We start from the raw sequence: 19,545 nt of genomic DNA, 5'->3' as shown, positions 1-19,545 counted from the left end.
TACAGAAAAGGCTGCAGCACTTGAATCCATTTTTGCATTTCATTTCTTAGGCCAACTCTGTTCCCAGACCCCCACATGTACTGTTTGGGAAGGAGAGGAATAGCTATGGAGTGGGGAAGGGCATAGGCTGGGGAATAGCCGAAGAAGGAATGTGTGTTCAAACACATGGGTCCCATACTTATAGGTGCTGAAAAAACTGACAGGGTGATTGCAACTCCACTGGCTACCACCTGTGAAAAATCACTGCTATTACAGAACATCCTTGATGACTGCAGAAAGGTTAATTTTACACACATACTGAACAAGAGTCAGGTGGGGTATCTAAGGAACCATACAAAGGTTGGCCTCACCTTAGTCCTTGGAAAAATCGCGGAGCATGTCCTCTTGGAATCAATATCCAACATGTAAAGGACAAGACAATAATCAAGAAAAGTCAACAAGGATTTACCAAGAGCAAATCATGCTTGACCAACCTGGCTGCCCACTATGACAAAATGACTGGGCATGCAGATGAAGGGAGGGAAGTGAATGCAATGGAGTTTTACTGTAGTTAGGCTTTTGACACATTTCCAAAATTGTTGTCACTTATAATAAGATGAAGTATGGGCTTATCGAAAGGACTGTAGGTAGGCCAGATTGTTCAGAATCCCAAGCTTAAAGAACAGAGTCAATAGTTTGATGTCCAGTTGATGTTTGGAAATGAGACAGTAACAAATGGACTGTTATGAAGACACTGTTCGGTATCTTCATCAATAGCCCAGACAAGGAGACAGAATGTACACTCAGTAGATTTTCAGATGATACAAAATTGGGATGTGTGGCTGCTGTTCTGACTGGTGGAACTTCAACTCACAAACACCATGAGACACAGGAAGCCTAGGCAAGAGAAGCCTTTCTGAGGTTTCTGTTTTAGAAATTTTTGTAAGCACAAAATTCTGCACCTGAGAAGAAAAATCCCAATGCACCATTGCAGACAGGGAAGGAACTTTTTTTTTGTTTCAGATCTGCAGAAAAGGATATGGAGGCTAGAGTGGCTGTTGAGCCACTAAGAGATAAGTTCTCTTATCATGAATAATGCAAACAGTTGCTACATTATGAGCAATGTGGTCAGCAGATCCAGGAAAGTCATTACACCCCTTTCTACTCAGTGCTGGTGAGCCCTCGCCTTTAATAACACTTTGTTCAGTTCAAAGACATTGAGAAACTGGAGAGGACTCAGTGCAGGGCTGCTGGGAAGGCTACAGGTCTGGAAGAGACGCTGAAGGAGCAGTGCCTGTTTATCTTGGTGAAGAGGAGCTCAAGGGGGAGCTGCTGGGAGCCTGTAAGTATGTGAAGTGACAAAGATGATGGAATCAGACTCCTCACAGATGATACAGAAGGCACTATGGCCCAAAACTGCCCCTTGGAAGGTTCAAACTGGTCATTAGAAAAATATTCTTCATTAGAGGAGCAGTGCAGCACTGGAAGAGGTTACAGAGGAGGTAGTTCCTATTCAAAGTCACTGACCTGACCCAATGCTAGTGATTGTCTTATTCCAAGTAGCAGCATAAGCAGAAGTCTCTTCTATACAACATTTCTAAGACTAATCTTTTCACAATACCTTTCAAAGATTGCTCTGTACAGGTAAGCAGCTAAATCATAAATCCCCTCAGGAAAAATGACCTTTTTCAGTATTCTAATGTCAAATTCTTTAGCAGTACTAGATGAAACAACTGATCTATGGCCAGCATAGTGCAGATGCTCTCATATACACTGCACTTTTCTCTAAGTACAGCTTTTCATTGTGCTAGCAAAATGAGTAGCCTGGATACCATTTTTATTTTGTGTACATATAGCAGTGCTGATTTGACCTCTCTTATGCATGAATAGAGACTTATAAATTCTTCAAACAGGCCAAACCTAAGTCAAAAGTCCAGTATGGTCTGGACCAACCTGTCAGCTGAAACTGCCCCTTCAGTTGGTCTGACACACACAGCACCAGAAACACGTGAATGATTCCAACTCATTCAACCAAAATACAAAATCAGTGTCAATTTACCAAACAACATGTTCTATAAAGCTCAATATTTTCTAATATTGGGAGCTGCATTATGAGGAAGAGAAGCAAATCAAGCAGTAAATCAAACTAAGGAATCACTGCATCAGACATGGGAGACCAAGATCTGCAAATTGACGTATGCAATCTTGCAGAAAAACAACTTAATACTTTCTGAAAATTCAGCTCCGGGGTACTCAAAAAACTATGACACACCTTCAACCTTGCAGATGATGTAAAACCTCACAGATAACCATTAACATCTGGAATTTAACAGGAGAATGAAAAGGAAGTAATTTACTTGTCATACTACATTGATTTACATTTCATTAACAATATTAAGCAGGCTAGAATTTATGTATCCAGTCAAATCAAGATTCTATTTGAGCGCCTTCATATACACATCTCTTGACTATTTTCCTAGTTTTGCAAGACTGAATCTGCAAAAAAATTGACTTACATTTGTGTTTCTCATATTTCTCTTTCTTCTTATCCACATATAGAACTTTGCTTATATGGTTACATTTCCTTTTTTTTTCTTTTGCCATGAGAACTAATTCCTTTACGATTAATTTTTTGACATTTCTTTGCTATTTCCCCTCCAGTCTATACAGTTCTGGTACTCTCCATTTGTCCAAAGCTTTTTCTTCTGTTTTTATTACCCTTCCTTTCATCTATCTTCTCACCTTTACAAAGAGAGCTATGGAAATAAATTTTTATATCCTTCCTTTTCTCCTGAGCTCATAATGAGATCAGTGATGCTTTCCCATGCCCCATTTTCCATCAAATTTTACTGCATCAGGAAAAAAAAAAAAAGGAAAGTGGTCAGTATAGTCAAGAACAGAAACTTTTACACTTTTGGCATTGTAATACTATCCTTTTACAGCTCATGCCTTTACATGCTGCAATATGGTTTGCAGACCTGGGTAAGGGCACTGGAATTGGGTATCCTTTACAAGGTCTGATGACCTACAGTTTTGGAAGGAAGTCACTCTTTCTTAAAATTGCTTTTATCAGTTTAAACAAATTTTCTCCCAAATATATGACATGTAGCTTAACACAGAATTATGGAAAACAGGCAAAACAAACATGGAAAATCAGGACTGTAATGCCTTTCTTTGACAATACCATTTAGTTTTCAGTCTTGCTATTCAGGAGATGAAAGAAAAATTGTACTTTTATGTGTTTAACCCAAGTAGAAAATTCAAGGAAAAGCAAACTCTGTTGTGAAAGCTTACAACAATGCATGTCCAAGCATTTCATTCATGAATGCTCAGAATGGCAGAATTCCATTCATCTTAAATTTGAGTCTTGAATAAGAATTAACTTGGCAGCACCATCAAGTGCTAAGTGCTGTGGAAAAGAAACTATCTTCAAAGAAAAGAGTATTTAAAGGTATTTAAGCACTAATGCTGAAATTTAAAACATAAAAAAAACCCAAACCAGTGACAGAACTGAGCTGGCAGAAAAGCTCAATCTTCCTGGGGTCTGTTCTGATGCTGGTCAATGATGCTCAGTTGGGTGAAGTATGGAGAAAACAGAGTGTCACGACATAAACATGGAACAGTACTGCCCAGAATACTTCTCCAGACTATACAGATTTGAACAGCAGTAATGTCCTGAGCTCGAGGTGGTGAGGGGTTTTTTGTTTGCTTGTTTGTTTGTTCCTGTAGTAGTTAATAGCCACTTTTCTTATATTAAATTGCCCAGTCACATTTTCAGTTTTTTCAGTATTCATAGTAAGAGCACTCAGGAAACATCCCATAGCTCTTGGCAAATTGGCAGGGCAAATTAGAAAATAATTTTGACGAGGTTTCAAAATATTTAGAGGAAAATAATGGGAAAAACGAGATTGATATATGGAAATCCTGAAGTCAAGGACTCACTAAGAGTCTTACCAGTACTTAAATTCTTATTCATAAATTATACACAGAGTATACATTTTAGATGTCAGTAGCAGTTTACAAGTCAAACAAGACTCAGATGTGAGGCATAAATTGCTTTCTCATTTAATTTTAAGCAAATTCCCCTGAAGTCAAAAGCAGTGGTTACTCCTTCCATTTTGCGGAAGGAGTTTCATTTATTTCATTTTCTAATCCAAGAATTAAATACAAGATTTAACCTTATAATCTTGAATCTCTCACAGTTGAATGTTGGTTGACATCCCCATAATTTTTTTATATTCTGTGCCAGCCACAGAATAGTGTACAGCATATGGTGACATTTAAACCAGAAACCCCTGTTTCTGAGCACAGAATTACATACAGTGGAACTTAACCCAAGCTTTTAATTTATTTTATTTACGAATTTAACTTGTTATTTAACTGTATCACTCACAGCCCCAAGGCCTTGCTCTGCTGGCTGCTGTACAAACATGAAGACAAATCCTGCTTCTCTGAAGGACTTCATGGTGTAAGCCAAGAGACAACAGATGGCTGGAGACACACATATGGGGAGGACATGGAAACAATATGGCTATATTAGTCAGTCTTCTAGACATGGCTTCAGCATGGAGCCAAGCTCTTGTTGATGAAAAGGTAGAATTTTTGAGAGAGTTTTCATAAAGCATTTATTTTGCAGATGTTTAGAGAAAGCTTCTTCTGTGCGGAATGGGCTATGAAATGATTAGATGAAAGTGCACCAACCACATCAGAATCTGGGGTGAAATGTATATTATTACTTTTATATTGAAAATTTTGGCATTTGTGATATTTTTGCACAAAATGAAATTTTGTGAATATTAATATATTATTCAGGGAGGACATAAAGAAGTTCAGATACTGCCTTCATATACTAATTCCTGCAGAAGTAGAAGTTAACTATTGATTTCCCGTGCTGAACCATTGTTTGACAGTATTTATCTGTCTATGTGCTAATTGAAATATCCCCACACTTAATATATTTCCAAATAACTCATGTTTTGTGTTCTTTACATCTTCACAACTGCCTAGTTTTTTATTATTTTGAATATACTTTCATAACTGTTAAACATTTTAAGCACAGTACTTTCAGGTAAGTCCTACAAGCTTTGTTTTGTTCCTTCATACTGCAGGTGCAGCAAACATGAATCCTGTTTTTATTTTATACCTTTAACTCCTGCTTATGCTTTTTTTTTACACCATTTTAACTCAGACTGCTATTCCAGTATGGTATGAGATAGTTTAAGTAGGAATATACTGCTTCCCTTTTTTCTTATATATTCTTCAAAATTTCTCTTAATTTCACTAGTGTTGTGTAGTGCTGGTAAGCACAGCTGCTTAGACTTTATACTTTCTGATACCTACATATCTATTTCAGTGCTTTTCTAGATCAAAACCCTTAAAACACAAACAGGGTTTTAAAACACAAACACAATCTCTGTTAGATTCGAGAAACCTTTTATTTTTAATCTCTTTTCTCCTATTATTATTTTGGCCCGTTGCTTTCCAATTTTGCTTTCTGGTAGTACTGTATATCTCAAAATATATCAGAGGACATCTGAGTAAGCACAAATGAATTCGGCAAACAGTAATCCTAGAAGTCCAGGCTCCAAACTTAGTGCTACCAAAGTTAAAACATTTCAGGGTACAATGCAACCTCTTCTGTTCAAAGAAATTAATTCAGAAGAGCAATTATCTGTTTTAGAAATGGAAACAGAACTGCCACTGACAAATCTTTTGTGAATGTATATTTGTGACAACCCTCTGAAAGGGGTGGGGGGAATATGACTGAGAAAAAATAAGAAAGTAAAACAAAAAAATGAAGGAAAGGTCAACAAAATATCCACTGTACCTCCAATGAGCCAAGCTAAATCAGGTTATGTACCAACACAACAGCAACAAAAAATTATTTGGTTCAGAGGGATCAGACTGAAAACAAGTATCAAAGACAAGAAAGGAATTTTATAATACAGATAAAAATGTTCAAGTAGAATAAGACCAAGACAAATTTGTCAATAAATTAAAATGCTAGCAGGCATTCACCTGCAAAGGCACATATTTTTTTGCATTAATACAATCCTTACTTCTTGTATGTGCTCTTTTTAACAACACAGTAAGGGATGGCATTTCATGATGCTTCTCCAAGCTATGCACACATAAACAGAACAAAGAAATTATAATAAAGGAATAAAAGAATAAGAATTTCTGTACTTAACATTCCCCCTCAAAATAGAGATCAAGCCCCAACAAAACTGAAAAGGGCTGCAACTTGGATTCTGTATAACCAATAACTCAGGAAGTCTCTTCCAACATCCAAATTTCTAGCATTCTAGTTAGCATTTGTTGAGGAGACCCACACTTTCAAAATGCAAGAAAAATTATTATTTTACTGTATTATGTATCTGTAGCTTTCTTGAAATATAAGAAACAAGAATTTGTGGTCAATTATTTCTCTTCTTCCAAACTGGAATAACTACCCTCTTCCTTGCCCCCTAGTTTTAGAAGTTTACATGTTCATTCATTATTCTTTACATATAAACAGTATTTATTTACCATCCATATTTATTTATAAAGTCTACTAAGATTGGTGAACTTGAGGCAAAATAGCTATTTTATTGCACTGATGTATGATTATCAATTTATTTGATTTACTGTTTCTTAAAAAAAAAGCTAAAAATATATAGAAAATTGGAAGAAAATGAAAGGAGGTGCCTCAGACAGATATATTTAATTTCAATTAAAGTCCTGAAAATAGCTGAAACTCTGGCTAACAGCTTCTAATCACCAGGTCCTGCTGTTGAATTTCCATCTTAAACAGTTCAAAGTCAATTTGCCAGCTCAGTTTCCACATCCCACCTTGCCTGGAGATGTTAGTGGCAGAGGACCATGGGCTTGGGAATTTTCCAAAGCAGCTCCCACTGTTGAACCTATTATTGGAACAGGCTCCAGGTGCACCAGCCTCACTGTTCAGAGCTAGAAACCAGCAACTGTACTACCGGAGAAGAATTGTTTTTGTCTAACCTGGGTACATTTTCCTCTTAAAAATATTCTGCTTCTATGGTCAGACAGCTTTTCCTTAGCAGGAAGATGGGGAAGGATAAATAAGACTAATGGAGAAAGCTCCTGCCTGGAGACAAAGAAAGCAGGGATGGAAAGAAATCTCTTCTGCAAGCAGACTCAACACACGGGAGACTTATCTACCTGCTGCTTGCACAAGTCCACCTGCTGGCTCTGTGCTCTGTGACTGCCAAGAGACAGTTTACAAATGAAACCCATAAAAATTGGCAAGATCCATGGAAACGCAAAAATCTGGGCATAACTCGCTGTGGATGGGTAGGCACTGAACAGCTGAGTATGTATGAATAGGTGCTATTCCACTTGGTGAGGGAATAGGTCAGAAAAGAAAGAGCTGCAGGGTACTAGAAATTATCCCTTTGAACAGAAGTGCTGATAAAAGGCTTCTCTCAGTGCTGCTGTTGAGATTGTTGACTTAAGAATATTGGAAAATTTCTTCATATATAATAAAAGGGATACATTAATTTAGACGGTATGGCTGTAAGCATTTTGGAAATAGTTATAAATAAACACAGAGGCAAATGAGAGAATCCCACACCTTCCATTATGTTTCACTATGACATCTGAGGTACTTTCTGCCCATATGTTACACATATTGCTGGCCTTTAAGACTGCATAAGTCCAATGTGGCAAATGTAAGAAAAATGAGAGCAGAGAAACACTAACATATTTACTTCAACCTTACTGAAAGAGTTGATAAGTTGTTATGTACTTACATAATTATGCTTCTTGATTTTGCTGCCCGAATAAGCTTTTTAATACATACAGTTCAACATAAACAGTCCTTTATGAAGGCCTCCCAAAGCACACCCTTTGTTAAACTCATACTCATTTCAATTCTTCTTATGCATGAGTTGCAAAAACAGTTTCACTAAATCTTCCTCTGGTTAGACTGGATGTATTTGAACTTTGCTATGATTCCTAACATGACTGAGGATATAGACCAGAGGAGGATTATTTATTTAAGGGTTTTAGAATCTCTAATTTTTCAGAGTTTAAGGAAGGTAAAACTTAAGTATAGTGATTATGTAGGGGCTATAAATATACACCATTTATACCACATTGTTAAAATAACAGAAGTACAAATCTTGTTGTTTTCATAGGGAATTGTTTGATTTAACAAAACACAGACAAAAATAAGAATCAAGCTATTAAATGCATAGCCACAACCTATTCCAGCGGGGAAAAGTGTCTTCCAAACACAGAAACCTTTTCCGCCCAAAAAACTCCCAAATAAAACAACAGCTTGGTTTAGAGGCATGTGTCTCATCCACATCCATGTTTTTGTTGAGAGTTCAGTGCAGGTCTCTCAGCTCTGCACAGAAATGGACAGTAATTTCATGCTGTTATCTTAAAAGAGCAGGATGAAGAGATGGAATTCCCACTGAAAAGGAAAATGGGGCAGCTCAAGCTACCAACATAGAATTTCTGATATGTTTTTCTTTTCCACTGGGATGCCGAAACATTAACTTCATGATTAATGTATGGAAAGAGGATGGACAGAGCAAGTCCTGTACCTCTGCTGATAGCATGACTGCTGTGAAGTGTCACACTTCTTGTGTCCTCAGTCGCTTTGATCCTTTTGTAAACATTGCTCATGGTCTCATCCATTCATGATTTTTGTAATTTTTAAATTCTTTCTGACAGTTTCAAAGGGCTGCCCAATAATTTTTAATGTTCTTACTGCCTTTTTTCAAGTGGTGTCATTCTGCTTCTGTGCAGAAGTTACTGGAAAGTATTATTCACCTACATGTATCTGAATCTTTGGTACAACAGAAAGGTAAATTTACACTGACATTTTTAAAATATTCCAAATGGCCCCACAGGTCTGTTCTCTATATGTGTTTATTGCTCGTAATATGACTGAAAAAGCACTGCAGAGCCTCTTGGGTTTTTTATTCATCTCCTTTTTTTTCCTAAGCAATTAACTTCCTGTTTTTAATCACAGTACAGTTTCTTCTCCCTGAGATGAATCACTCCAAAAAAGATAAGGAGCTCTAGGATTCAAAGCTGCCACTCATGCATACAGCTGTTGCTTTACTAAATTGTAAGAAACTTGCAAGTATTTCTAATAGAAACTATAAAAGGCAATTTATTTTTTCTTCTATTGTTTTTAGCTCTTTCATTTGAGTTACTGGATGTCATGTAAGCCAGAGGAAGGCAACCAAGAAAAGAACCATAGTTCCAAAATACCTCAGAGGTTTTTCTATGAACTCTGTTCATGTGACCTGTCAGCATCTGAAATTTAATATTCTTTTCATCTAACCCGAAAATTAGACAGGCACTGGAATATTAAATAAATTGCTTTTTTTTCCTGTCAGAATTGGCCTGTCACATCAGAATAAGGAAGACATATGTCCTCCAGTATAAACTACAGTTAAACATTAAGGCACTAAAGTATTTTAAACTTAATGGCATTGAGAATAATCACCATGTCTTTAACCTCAGGCCTAACAAATCCAATACACTGATTAAGAATTGGCTGATGTACACAGACTAACTTATTCTGGGCACATTTTATGATGCTTTACAAAAAAAGGACATTTCATCATAGCATTTGTACTTCCAAATAAATGTTTGGCATTGGTAAGTCTGAACTGACAAGTATTTTGCTTAAAACATTCTAAAAAAATTTAATAAGGTAACAGTCAGGGAAAAGATATATGGTAATGAAAACCATCTCCAAGATGTGTACCATGCACAAAAGGCATGTTCTTCTTCAAAGGAATTTTTGCATACATGGTTTTCTTTGTGTGGTTTTCTAGTATGCATCTCATTATCTCGTTGGTTTTCATATACCACCTCTACTTGTGTGCTTAAACTCAGGCTCTTAAATCACTTCAGCAGATGCCTATTTAATCGAAAATAATGGCATACATTAATTTTCTAACCTGTAGGGGTACTCATAACTAACTTCAAATCAGTCAGACTAGCTACAAAAATTACAGACAGTAACAGTTGTTTACACATGCTTGTGGGGACAATAGCATATGTTGTCAAATTTGATTTAATTAAAAAGTCTGTGCAATCAGAACCAGCATAATGCATGACACTTCTGTTCAGGATATTTTTGTGAAGAAATGAGGATTCTGACTGACCATGTTTACAAATTATTTTAGTAAAGAAAATGAACTGCTCCAGATTTTCCTTAGAAATGTTTCCTTCTTAGGAACTTTTTAACTAATTTCTTTTCCAAATGGGTAATTTGATTTTTCTTAAGTTGAAATCTTTTATGTAGAAATTTACTTATTAAACACGAAGTTTTTCCAAATCAAAACTTTATTTTCAGTCAAATCCACATTTTCCTATTTTCTTTTCTTTTTAAAGAAAGTTTTAAAAGTGTTTATATTGTTTGACTCCGAAGCTTCCTCTCTGGCACATCTCTATGTCTGAAAGCAATTTAAAGAACATTCTGCCAGAAACTGGGATCAGCCAACCATATTTGCCAGAATCAACGTCTAAGCAGCTTTGCTATTTGCTAAAAAGAGGGGTAGACTTTCTTTAATGATTTATGAGTCATAAATGAAACATAATTGGAAATAGATGGACCACAAATTCACCGAAAAGTAGAGGGCAGCAGGCAGGCTGGGAGAGGGAATTTTGTAGGATTTTATTCCGGCAAGACTGAGCCATTCAGAAGATAGTGGGCAGTAGAGTGTGTTACAGTTAAAAAATTTCTGTATTGTTTACAGGAAGACAGCTCCAGAAACTGCTGCTTAAGACAGAAAGCCACAAAGGATACAAAGGATACAAAGGAACAGGGAACCTGACAATGCTGGGCACAAAACAGGCTTCCAAGCCCTTTTGGTGGACCTCATGTTAACATACAGCTTTGTGCCACTCAACAGTAATGTCAAAAACATCAGCATGCCATGGGCTGCCAAAACATGAACTGATATTGTGCATTCACCCCTGAGGCTGTAGATTAATTGCATTTCAAACAGGGGACATCTGTTTCTGGTAACAGAAATAAGTCACTCTACTGATCTTGGCATCTGAGGAGAAATAAATACATAGAAGACTAAATACAACCCAAATATTACTAACCTTTAGAAGGCCTTAGTGTGAGAAATGGACACATTTTAGTCCTGGAGGCAATAAAACAAGTTAAGTTTTGACTGCAACTCTCACAGATAAAGCCCAACTTGTTGGACTAGCTTTAGGAAAGAAAGAATTTAGACATGCCACATTCCTCTGTGAGTGTTTATGCTCTCACAGAATCCCAGAACGGCTGAGGTTGAAATGGATCTCAGAAACTCATCTTGCCTAAGCCCACACTCAAGAAGGGCCACCAAGCATAACTGGCTGCCTAGGATTGGTGTCCAGATGGCTTCTGAATATCTCCAAGCATGGAGAATCCACAATCTGCCTGGACAACCTATGCCAGTGCTCAGCTGCTCTCAAGAGAAAAAAAAAGTTTCCTTGATGATCAGACAGAGCGTCTTGGGTTGCAGGTGGTGCCCATTGCCTCTGGTCCTGTCACTGGGCACCACTGGAAAGAGCCTGGCTCTGTTCTCTTCCTACCCTCCCTACAGACACTGATACACACTGGAGGGATCCCCTCTGAGCCTTCTCTTTTCTAGGCTGATCAGTTCCAGCTCTCTCAGCCCTTCCTCACAGGAGAGATGCTCCAGCCCCTTCACCACCTTTGTGGCCCTTTGCTGGACTTCCTGCAGTATCTCTCTTGTGCTGGGGAGCCCAGTGCTGGACACAGCACTGCAGGTGCAATCTGTGACAATAACATTCCTGTCCATCCCATGACACCATTACAGTAATGCCCTCTGGTCTGCGAAAATCACTTCTTTTAACTGCATGTTAAAGGATGTATTTTTATGTATGCATTCAACTTCCACTTTGCTTGGAAAAAGATTGTATTAGAGATACAAGGATGAAAAGAAAATGGATTATCTTTCATCTGCCACACCAAGAATAACTGATTTTAAAACCATCTTTTTATGAAGAGATTGATGCATGGCAATGCTTCAACAAAGGTAATTTCCCTAATACTTAACAACATAATCTGTATAATTATAAGATTAAAAATGTAAAGCAGTTCAGTTTGATAAATAAAACAATGTGGATCCATTATATTTTCAAGCCTTGTGCTTCCAGAAAACAGCTGTAGATTAAGCAATTGTTCAACTTGAGACTACTGATGCAACTACTTTGGGACCTCAGGAAAAACTCTTTGGGGTCTTCTACTCTATGTGGAAAATGAAGTACCATGAAATTTACAGGAAAAGAAAAACCAACATTCTTTTGTGCAACAGAAAATACATTTAAACAAAGCTTTTCCTCTTGGATCTGCTACAAATTCTGTTTGCCTATATTAACGGTCAGACAAAAACTGAACTCAAGGAAATGGATTTTGATAACCTAAAACCTTTTCCAGCTATTTAATAATAAAATGCTAAAATATAAATTACATATCCCAATTTAAAGAATGATTTTTGAAATTTATGCCCTGATTTATCATGATTAACAATCTGCTAAAAATTATCATAATGACAACAAATCTGTTATAATGCATAATTCTTTATCCAAAATTCTGCATGAAAGCATTAATATAATACCCCAAATTTGGGCTATTATTTACCTGAAACAAACATGTTACTAATAAATGGATTTTAACTAAGTATGAATATATAATGGTAAATTCTCCTGTCTCCTACTAGAGAACTAAGGAGGAATTATTCTTCAACTCTACTGGTGCAAAACCCCCAAGTTCTGGTCTGGATAAAAGTTGCAAATGAAAGCTGTATTTAGATCTTGTTAAACCACATAAAAAGAAAAGTTCAATACTGCTGTATTTATTTTTCTTCAACTCACGAGGACAAGCAGAAAGAAATTAAATTGTTGTTTTAGCTTTAAATTAAATTCAACATGTTTTAAATGGTCACAAACCAAAATTATAGCTTCTTGTTGACTAACCACAAAACACAGCTTTTCTTTAGACAACAGTAAAACATTTGGAACAAGAATTAAACACTCTCATTCAGTGAACAAAAACTGAACAAAGTTGCACAAAGTTGTGCATTTAATTAGAATGTTTTGAATATCAAACTGAAAACATGATGTGACTATTAATAAAGATTCTGCTATTTAGAGTAAAAAGCACTGAGAAGTTCAGATGAAATTTCTGTGCAATCTGAACACCTGAAGAATGCTGTAATAGAAATTTGGCTATTACAATTCCTACATATTGAAATCAATAGGCAGTTATATGAGCCTACATTTCTGAAAAAAGAATGGAGAAAACCACTGCGCCCTCACCTTACAAAAAATACAACTTATTACATCTACTGTGTAACTGCTTTCTAGTCAGCAGAGAGACAAAGGGAAATGTATATAGAGAATAAACAAAAATCCTCATGTTCCATGGCATACCTAGTTTATCAAAGTAGTGCTCCTAAAATATCTTGGATGGGATGATAATTTCTTTGGAACATACCCATGATAAGAGCTGATTTTCTTGGATGAGAACAATCTGTTTAAATACTAGCTTCTTGTGACCAAATGGAAGGTCAGAGCTGCACAAGAAATAGAACTGACTGCAGACTACAGATGCTACAGACACTGGGAAACCTCTGATGTATTAAGGAATTTCAGGGACAACAGATGGACATGTTTGGATCTGCTGAGCATTCAAGCTTCCCACTGAACTGTTTATTAACTTCAGGACTACAGCAAAAGTCTAAGAAAGCAAAAAATCTTACAGGACTTCTCTTGTCTTTCTCAGAGGCAACAGGCACTTGCACTGTTTCATTTCAGGCCGGATAATGGGATGGAAGCCATTATGGGATGGAAGCCATAATGGAGACGTCACTCAACACAAGAAGTGGAAATAGCTTATTTCTGCTTTGGCCATTAATGCGTGCTTAGGGAAACATTTCCAAGTGCAAGTGCCCAATGCATGGAAGAAATGAGTGTCTCTAATGAGTAAGTTAATGCAGTGTGACATTAAAATAGTTCAAAAATTAAAAGAACCCACCGACTCTTTTCTGCTCATAGTTTTGCTTTGGGAACGAGAGCGGGAGATGGTGCTGAAAAAGGAATCCTTTTTTGAGGCAGACAAAGGTGGAGATCCTGTAAATTCACGTCCTCCAGACAAGCTCTCTATGCTTGGAGATGAACTGATGTTTTTTGAACTTTGGCCTGTAAAGCAAGTATAAAAAAAACCAAACAGTTAATCACTGGACATTTCCTTTTCCCCACAAATACTTCCTTGTCTCAACTGACATTGACTGAGAGTCACAGACAGCCCAACACAGAATGAAATGTTGAAGTGTGTCAGAATGCACTGAGAGATTGAAGGACTGTTCTCACATGGAACTTAATTTCTGTATGAGAGAAGAACACAAAATCTTTGTGTATACATAGATATATACACAAACATACACTATCTAGTACACACCTGTATCTATATATATGCTAAATGATGTGTGTGTATACACATACACACACATATATATATATATAAAAAAAAATAAATATCATCTCATTATATGCACCCTAATATACCCACAGACTGAGGAACTTCATGCCCTGTGTGGCAAAATGAGCAAAGTATCATCTCATGAAAATTAAAAAAGAAAATCTGATATCATCAACACTACAATGGAAATAGTTTTTTCCAACTATAAAACTTGGCAAAGAATGCTAACAACAAGAACTTCAGATTCCAAAAGTGGGTTGGACAGTGAAGATCTAGATCACAATATTTAGACTTTAAGCAGGAAAAAAGTAAGTTAAGTTTGGAAAAGAACATAAGCTCTCATGCTTCAAATTTTAAGGCCACCTCCACCTAACAGACACTGTGATGAAGTCTACTTAGCTCTTGTCATTTCATGGAGCTTTTGAAATGAATCCAGCATTGTCCACTATCATAGTGAAGACAGTTGGGGAGAAGCCTGGGCTGGTTCACCATGGCAGTGTATGCATCAGGCAGCCTCTGATAAGGCTAGTTTTCTTCTAGTTGAGGCTTACAAAGTGTTTTCAAATATTTAAATCGAAATTTTGTTTTCATTTGTTCCAGGAGGAAAAAACCTCTAGTATGTCAGTTTTCATCAACTTTCATTACAAAAAATGTTGCCTTAGGACAGATGCTAGTTTAAAAAAATCTTTTATCATGTGTATGATGAAGTCAAGCTCGAATGACTCCATGAAATTGCAGAGTTTTCCATTCTGGAAAAAAGTTAAATAGCACATAACGCTAATGCTCAAAAATTCTCCCTATCTCTTGTTTGATGGCTATTCTGATGAGAGGGTTTATGTTTCCCTTTTTCCTTTCTTATGTTTTTGGTGTGCTTTCATGTTACCATCTATAGCATTAAGTATGATCACCTGCAATTAAATCATTCACATTTTCTTAAGGGAATAAATACAGATTTATTTGAAATATACTTTTTGCAAGGAGACTGTTAAAAGCAAAGAGACTGAACTAGCAAAGAACAAAATATTACATGTGAATGAACAGACCTTAAATGGCAAAACCCAAAAAAGGATCTGGATTTAATATGCTGAACATTTTCTAGAAGAAAACTCACATAAATTGCTTCCCATCTCGTCCTTCATTCTTTGTCGCTTTATTCTGCTCACCTCCCCCATAACCCTCCTACATTTTAAGCTCTGTTTCTGTGGACCTTCCTGTCTGCCTCCATCTCTTCTTCAGATCCCTCCACACTGCCTCTTCTGCAACTTCTTATTCAAACTTATTTCTTTACATATTTTTTACTTCCCACCAACTTCATTCAACTGGATTTTTCTGTTTCTTCACAGTCCTCCTCCAGGCACTTACTGCCTACCATCTAGTCTGAGGAGCTTCCTTAAAAGTACATGAGACTGAGGCTCTTGTAGATCTCACTTAACTTTTGCCTTCACATTTTATAGAAAAATGGGATATGCATTAATCATGTGTACCGTAAATAATTCTGGAGATGAAAAAGGAAAAAAACACTGCATGGCAAACACCAGAAATAATTCAGTTGCAAGGAAATTTTTAGAAAATTTCTAATTTTAGGATAAAATCATGTCACTTGGCAACATTGTTATCCTTATAGTTGCCTTTATGTAAGAAAAAAGACTTTTCATGCATTTCATAATGGCAAATGGAAGTGTGCTTTTGAAGTAGGTAGACTTCAAAATAGTTTTGGAACAGATTGAATCACATATTTTAGCAAATATAGCATTTATAAAAGCAATTCACACAGCTAAGCAAGAGAAGCCAATATAAATGCTAAACGTAAAAAAATGTATTTGGTGGCCAGAGTAAAGTGCAACAGAAAAATATTTATTAAGTATATATCAGACTAAATAGTCTCTCTTTACCATCCTAGTAATAAGAAGATATATTCCCTATAGGGTGAAGATTAAAACAAACAAAAAAAGTTAAACAATGAGCAATGCATATTTTTCACATATGCTTCACTGCATGGCCTGGACTTAGCACAATTCACCTGCAAATAATCAGATTATGTGATAAAAATTCACGATAACATTGAGAGATGAACACTTTAAATGTATTTGAGGAACCCACACACATGAAATAATACAGCTTGGTAAAACACTGGAAAAAATGATGTGTAAAGATTTTTTTTTCTATATTCTGTCTTTCAGCTCTAAGGAAAAAAACGTCAAAAATATAGTAAGAAACTGAAAAGACAGAGAAGTGTCCTCATGGCCACTGCAAACAGCTACACTTCAAAAGATGGATCACAGTTCAGAGGAACAGAATATGCAACTACTTGCATAACCAAACAAGATTTTGTGGACAGAATAATATAAGTGTCCTAAAAAGGAATTTGCTCAAGTAACACCAAGAGCTTTGAACAGTTTGGTTCTTATGGCCTTAAATTATATAATGAAAATAAAAAATAAGAGCAATACAAGATCTAGTTAAACTAAGCCAGACATACAGTGAACTAGAAGTGATAAAAATACTGTATCTGTATGTTTGATACCCAAGTAAGAAGAAAAATTAGGATGCACCTGATCCTTCTGCATGAATAAGCAAATCTGGGGAAATTATTATTAGGAAACACTATTTTTTTTATTCTGCATCCAACCCTGTGAACAGTGCTGTGACACAGATTATTTGGAGATATAACTGAGAATTAAGACAGAAAGAACAGCACTTATGAATAATTACAGTGTGCTGCAACTCATAAAGCAGGATCCTTGGATTGTGATAGGCTTTTCTAATTTCCAGAGGAGTCATTGTTTTTACAACTGTAAATATGAAAGCTGAAAGACAGGTCACACCAATCATATGTTTTTTCCCTAATGTCAAAAAAAAAAAAAGAAAAAAGAAAGAGAAAAGAAAAAAGATATCTATGACTTTCCCAACACAGAAATGTAATGAATCACAGAATATTCTGACTTGGAAGGGACCCACAAAGATCATTGAGTCCAACTCTTAAGGAAGCTGCTGCAACAACATTTAACTGAGTCACCATGTTGCTTCTGAAGTCCTTCAGACATATCATGTATGCACTGTGCACTGAGTCATTAATAACCCTCACATAACTTTGGAAACAACACTGTAGTACCAACACACAGATTTTGGGATCTCGGGATAATGACAAAAATGCCATTTGTACCTTCACTGTTCTGTGTCTTACTGATTTTATATCTTTCCTAATGTACAGTGTGGTACATTCTGCTCTCGCAATAGCTGGACAAGAAGGTAATGGAACAGAGTTTCTAATTTTGTATTATTCCTCAAAAAAAAAAAAAAGAGGAAAAAGAAAAAAGAAGTCTTATCCTTCATGTAGAATCAAAATGCATAAAGACTGAAATAAAGTACAGTTAATAACTAAACTCATGTCCTTCTTCTTGAGCAGCTTAATCAGCACCCTGAGAACACCACTGAATCAAAACTCTCATTTTCATCTGCTCGTTCTGTCACTATCAGATAAATATATTATGGCTCCTTAAAAAACATTGCAGAAATCTAATCTCTGACCATCTAAGCATATACCAGAAGGTCCTAAAATGAATATAAAACAGGTTGAAGAAACCCCATAAACATGGAAATCAAATACATGCTTATGAAGCACACAGAACAAATATGGAAGGATCCCTGATGTACGCAGAAGTCAAAATACATTACCATGCAGGATGTTCAAATATATACATACATACATACATACATACATATATATATATATATATGCATTCTGAAATGCATAAATAGTTCACAGTAATGATGCACAGGATTTCACACACTAAAAATACATCAATTTCTGAGGCAAAAGGGAGCAACGTTATCTCCATGGGCTGGCTTCTAAGTGGCTCACTACTTGCCTGTTGCTAATGATACTGGGACTGACCCCAGGGTGAGAAATGCTCTGCTTCAAAACCATTTGGAAAACACACGGATGGGGCAGTGGAAAAAGGGACCAACCTGTTGGTATTGTGGAGACCTCTGATGTCTTGCAAAGAATGGTAATTTAAATTTAACGTGATCAATAATTAGGCCGTATAATAAAGTAAAAGGTGATGGCAAGGGGGAGAAGACTTACAATGAAAGGAAAGTGAGTTTCAGGTCTTGCTAAGTTTGAGTTAAGTTATGGGGGATATAACCAGGAACACTGGCAGTCCCTGCTAAAACATATGAAAAATCAAAGGAACATGCAAAAAAGGCATACAAAACTGATGGCTCATTCTGTTTGGTCCCTACAGAGGAAGAGAAGGGCTTTCATAGTTATAAGAAGAGTAAGGAAAAAGATACCAAGAAGATCAGAAGTATGGCACTATATATAATTCAAAACCATTCAGATCTGCTCATCTGTCTGTATTTGCCATAGTGAGGATGTAGAGTATTAAAATTTGCAAAAAGAATGAGATGAGTTTTATAAAACTTTTCAGATAAATTAGTTTCCCTTTTTCTCCTGCAGTGAAATTGGAACAAAGGCTTCCAGCACTTTCAAAATTCATTCAAACCACCTCATCACACAAATCCATGTACTTTTTATTTCAGCCAAGGCAGGTAACCTCCCTGTTAGTCAAGGGCACCACAGTCGATGTTCAGCCCAAAATACCAGCCCCAAATATAACAAGAGGGAAGTAATGCAGCTAAAAGGGACAATGATGGTGGAACTGGCCCCCATGACAGAGTGGGAAATGGGCTACAACAAAGTGCAAGAGCACGGAGGTTTGTAGCACAGACAGATGGTGACTCACGGTGGATGCCTGTGAAGAGACACAGACACACAAGAGACACAGAGACACACAGAGACACACACAAACAGACAGACACACACACAGAGACACACACAGACACATGCACAAGACACACAGAGACACAGACACAAACAGCCACATCGCAGACATACATACACACAGACAGACAGACAGACACACACACACACAGACACACACACACAGACACACTCTCTCACACACACAGACACACACACTATCACACACAGACACAGACACAGACTCTCACACACACATAGACACAGACACACACACATACACACACAGACACACAGACATACACAGACACAGACA

General features: G+C 36.7%; 1 protein-coding gene across 3 annotated transcripts in view; it reads right to left on the bottom strand.

Annotated features, from left to right (window-relative positions):
* The window catches only part of TBC1D5 (TBC1 domain family member 5), a 286,443-nt gene that overhangs the window by 28,767 nt on the left and 238,131 nt on the right, over nucleotides 1–19,545 (bottom strand). For all 3 annotated transcript variants that reach the window (XM_031057620.1, XM_014307329.2, XM_031057619.1), the window contains one exon: nucleotides 14,021–14,184. In XM_031057620.1, the coding sequence (XP_030913480.1) occupies nucleotides 14,021–14,184 (164 nt within the window). The remainder of the gene's footprint in view (nucleotides 1–14,020; nucleotides 14,185–19,545) is intronic.

The sequence above is a fragment of the Geospiza fortis genome, unplaced genomic scaffold (genome assembly GCF_000277835.1).
Source record: "Geospiza fortis unplaced genomic scaffold, GeoFor_1.0 scaffold95, whole genome shotgun sequence".
NCBI lineage: Eukaryota > Metazoa > Chordata > Aves > Passeriformes > Thraupidae > Geospiza > Geospiza fortis.
This window is presented reverse-complemented; position numbering and strand designations above follow the sequence as displayed.